We start from the raw sequence: 4046 nt of genomic DNA on the forward strand, positions 1-4046 counted from the left end.
CGCGCCGCCTTCGAGAGTCATTGGAGGACCCGGCCGTCCGAAGCTGATAAATAAGGGGCCGGGCCGAGGCTGCGGGCCAAGTTGGACGCCCCGACCCGATCGAGGGCCAGGTCAGCGCAGGCCCGGCAAGGCGAAGTCAAGCAACCCCCGTGCAGCCATGGCCTCTCTGCTGGGAGCCTACCCGTGGCCCGAGGGGCTCGAGTGTCCCCGCCCTGGAAGCTGAGCTGTCTGATGGTCTGTCGCCGCCAGCAGCCCCCCCGCCCCCCGGGGGACAAGGGCTCGGAAAGCCGTATCCGGCGGCCCATGAACGCCTTCATGGTGTGGGCCAAGGACGAAAGGAAACGGCTGGCGGTGCAGAACCCGGACCTGCACAACGCCGAGCTCAGCAAGATGCTGGGTGAGTGATCGTGCGGCCCCGCGGCGGGCTGGGCGCACCTGGAGGTCAGCGGGCCAGGGGCGCGGCGGACCTGAGTCTAGCCGGTGCGGGCTCGTGGAGGGTGGGTACCACCCGACGGGTGGGGACTCAGCGCTAGCTGTGAGGGCGAGGTTGAGCATCTGTGCGAGCGTGGGTGCGTGCAGTGCCGGGAATCAGAGCCTGGACATCTTGGCCGGCGAGGTCCAAAGCGAAACCGTGCGACCAGCCCAGGTTTCCGGGGAAGCCCCTCCTCGGGACTGGAGCCTAGAGAGGGGCCCCATTGGGCGGGAGCGACACAGCAGTGGCCAAGCCCGGGCAGTCTGACGACAGGGACCCGCGCACATAGAGAGCCAGAACGGAAACGTCGAGGCTGGGTGGAACCGGCCTTTGCTGGGAAGACTGAAGCGGGAAGATCCATCATTCCCTGCACTGTACGACTGGGACAATCAGAGGGAGATCGTCACAGATAAAGCTAAAACGAATATACCTAAAGGAAGGCCTTGCGGGACGAATCTTTGCTTTAACTTAATTATTAAACAGCAGGGAAAATAGTCTACCTAAGTAGACTTGATTCATTACTCTTTCTGGCTTAGGAGTGTAGGTCACTTGATGCAGATGGTTAGGGCATCTAGTCAGGGTCTGTTCTGGAGCCCTACATTTTCTTGCTGTGATGCTGCCACCGCAGAGGCTGGGGCCTGGGACCGGCCAAGCCTGAGGCAGAGAGTGGGGATATCAGGACATGAGGGTATCAAGAGGGAGTGAGCATTTCAGAACAAACCTGTGCTGGCGCTGGGGTTCATGTTCTCTCCTATGCCTAAAGCTGAACAATTTCCAACTCTGCCTTACTCAGATCTCTTTGCCCTTTGACGGGGTTTTTATTCATTTTAACCAATGAAAATGTTTCAAAGTACATTGTGCTCACAGTGTGCGCCAGGCCCTGTGAGAAGGGACATGAGTGGTCACCCGACCCCACCCACCGGGAATGTAGCCCTTCCTTTTTCCGTATGAGCACAGGGCTCCTTCCTTTGGCAGAACCATGGAGTGAAAACTGACTCCCTGATTTGTGCTGGCTAAAGCTGCAGGCCAGCAAAACTCAGCACTCCGCAAGTTAGAGACCCAGAGAAGCAGCTGGGGGAATGCTGGGTTCCAGGAGCCCCTCGCCCACCCGCTGGTCTTGTGGCATAGATGTGCCCACATTGTGTTGGTGGGTTGGTGCCTTCCTGTGCACTTTCCTCTGTACAAGATAGCAAAATGTATATTTTGTACTGTTAGCATAAATAAAAATATGCTAATATATACAATAATATTTTTCTTCCACCTAAAAGTTTATATTTTCTTCAGATTTTAAAATATTTTTAAATAAATGAAAGCATTTTTTTTTTCTCCTGTGGGTCCTATTGACCAAGCACAACAGGAAGCCTCTAGTTGTACCCAGGTTTCTGTTGCAGGTGCAGGCAGAGATGGGAGGAGAGGAAAGGCTAGGGAGACCTGCCCTACAGATTGAGACAGCCTGCTCCCTGGAAGGGTCAAGCAAAGGGACTCAAGAGGTGAAGTCCTCCTGTGAGCTGATCTCTGTCTAGATTGGCACCTAGACTCCAAGAGGTTACAGTTCATTTTGCAGGAAAGACACTAATTCCTTCCTGTTTAGCGTCACAGCCTGTGTAACTGGGTGAGGGAAACCCACACAGTGTTGCTTTCTAAAATAGGGACTTTGTGCACCTGTTAACCAGGGGCAGCAGGATGAGTATTTCCACCCTATGGTCTTTCTCAGCCCTTCCTTTTCTGACCTGAATGTGAGTTTCAACTTTTTCCAATATAGGCCTTCCAAACTTCAAAATATCACCTGGTTACACTAGTATTTTCAGTGTATTATGAATGAGAAAGTACATCAAGACAATTAGATACTTGGTAGCATTTAAAAACAAATCTGTATTTTGTTAATATCACAACATCCAAGTACATTTAGATACTAGAGTCACATTTTATATTCGGATCATACAGTGCACATTGTGTCCGGACCAATGGGCCTCTTGCAAGAGCTTTGTGGTCTTAGCTGCAGGCTGGAAACCAATGTGTAGATCTGAATCTTGAATTCATAACACTCTTCAAGTCACTTTTTAAAGTGATAGCTAATTGTAGCAATTAACAATTCCCTGTAACAGTTATAAACTTTCACCCAAGGGGGAGAATCCCTTTAATAATTGCCCTCCTTGAACCCTTAGCCCCCAGCCTAAAATCTTTGAGGGCCTGGCCCATGGAGCCAGCCAATCTGGGCACTGGTGATTACCATTCACATGACTCTGCAGTTGACCCTGTGCTGACTGTGCCTGGTGAAAGATGAGGTCCCTTTCCTTACAGGGCTTAGCCAGAGGCCTTGACCTCTCAGCTAATGGGTCTCAAACTTCAGAATACATTAGAGTTGTGGGGGAACATGTTAAAGTTGTAGAATTCTGAACCAACCCTTGGAGGAATGGATCCAAGGGGTCTAGAAGAGACCCTCAGAAAAGGTTGGAGCCAGAGGGGTGTACAATGTACATTGAGAAATGGAGAAGAGACACAAAGTGACTTGCAAAACAACAGACAAGGAACAACAAATGGAACAAGTTCAGGCAGCATTTTAGCATAAGTGGGTTATGTGAGGGGGATGTTTCTTAAAGAGAGAGCTCTGTGTTGGGCAGTGCAGAGTGTTTGGGTACCACAGTTTTAAGTTGGGTACACATAGTATTTTTACTGTAGTGAGAGCCCTAGGGGAGTTAAGGGTGACTGGGAGGCTCTCTTGTGTGTTCTGGGGTTGCCTACAGATGCTAGCATTTTGGCCACGCTCAGGTCTTCATACAGCAGAGTCCTGTTGGACCTTCAGAGGTAAAGAAGTGCCATGTGTTGACCTAAGTGAGACCCTGGACTTTATCTGCATCTGTGAAACTATTGACTGAGCCTGGGTTCCCTCACACATGGGCTGTGACATTTATGTCATAAGTAAATATTATGGTCTCATTTCCTAAGAGACCGGGAATTTTCATCAAAATGCAAAAAATATTAGAATCGACTCTTAAGGAGGAAAAATATCCCCCAATAAATGTCATAGTGGTTGTTAGATCTTTTTTTCCCCCTGTCGCGGACATCTGATCCCAGTTTCTAGTTGTCAGGTCATCTGTTTGGTCTTGGAGGAGAGGCATGGTCTTTGTGCGCGTTCGCATGACGTGGCTGTGCAGGGTTCAGGCAGGAGGGTTTCGTTGGGCTTCTCTATGCGGGATCTGGGCTAGGAAGAGGATGTGAGGCCGAGAGAAGGCGGTGGCGTGCGGGAGGAGGGCGTGAGTGAGGTGCGGGGCGTGTGCGGGGCGAGGAGGCGCGAGCGGAGCAGGTGCACCCGCAGGCCAGTAGCGCAGTTGCTGAGCGTGGCCCTCTCTGGCTTGTGCGAGCAGGAAAGTCGTGGAAGGCACTGACGCTGTCGCAGAAGAGGCCCTATGTGGACGAGGCGGAGCGGCTGCGGCTGCAGCACATGCAGGACTACCCCAACTACAAGTACCGGCCTCGCAGGAAGAAGCAGGCCAAGCGCCTCTGCAAGCGCGTGGACCCCGGCTTCCTCCTGAGCTCGCTCTCGCGAGACCAGAACGCGCTGCCGGAGAAGAGC

The 4046-nt window shown here is 52.0% G+C and overlaps 1 protein-coding gene across 1 annotated transcript in view; it reads left to right on the forward strand.

Moving 5' to 3' along the window:
• Positions 1-6: 6 nt before the first annotated feature.
• Sox7 (SRY-box transcription factor 7) overlaps positions 7-4046 on the forward strand; it is a 6397-nt gene continuing 2357 nt past the window's right edge. Inside the window, 4 exon segments of the mRNA XM_015499418.2 lie at positions 7-205; positions 207-254; positions 256-397; positions 3838-4046. The exon segment at positions 3838-4046 is cut by the window's right edge and continues 2357 nt beyond it. Coding sequence (XP_015354904.1) covers positions 158-205; positions 207-254; positions 256-397; positions 3838-4046 — 447 coding nt within the window. The 5' untranslated portion in view covers positions 7-157.

The sequence above is a fragment of the Marmota marmota genome, unplaced genomic scaffold (assembly GCF_001458135.2).
Source record: "Marmota marmota marmota unplaced genomic scaffold, marMar, whole genome shotgun sequence".
In the NCBI taxonomy this organism is placed as follows: Eukaryota; Metazoa; Chordata; class Mammalia; order Rodentia; family Sciuridae; genus Marmota; species Marmota marmota.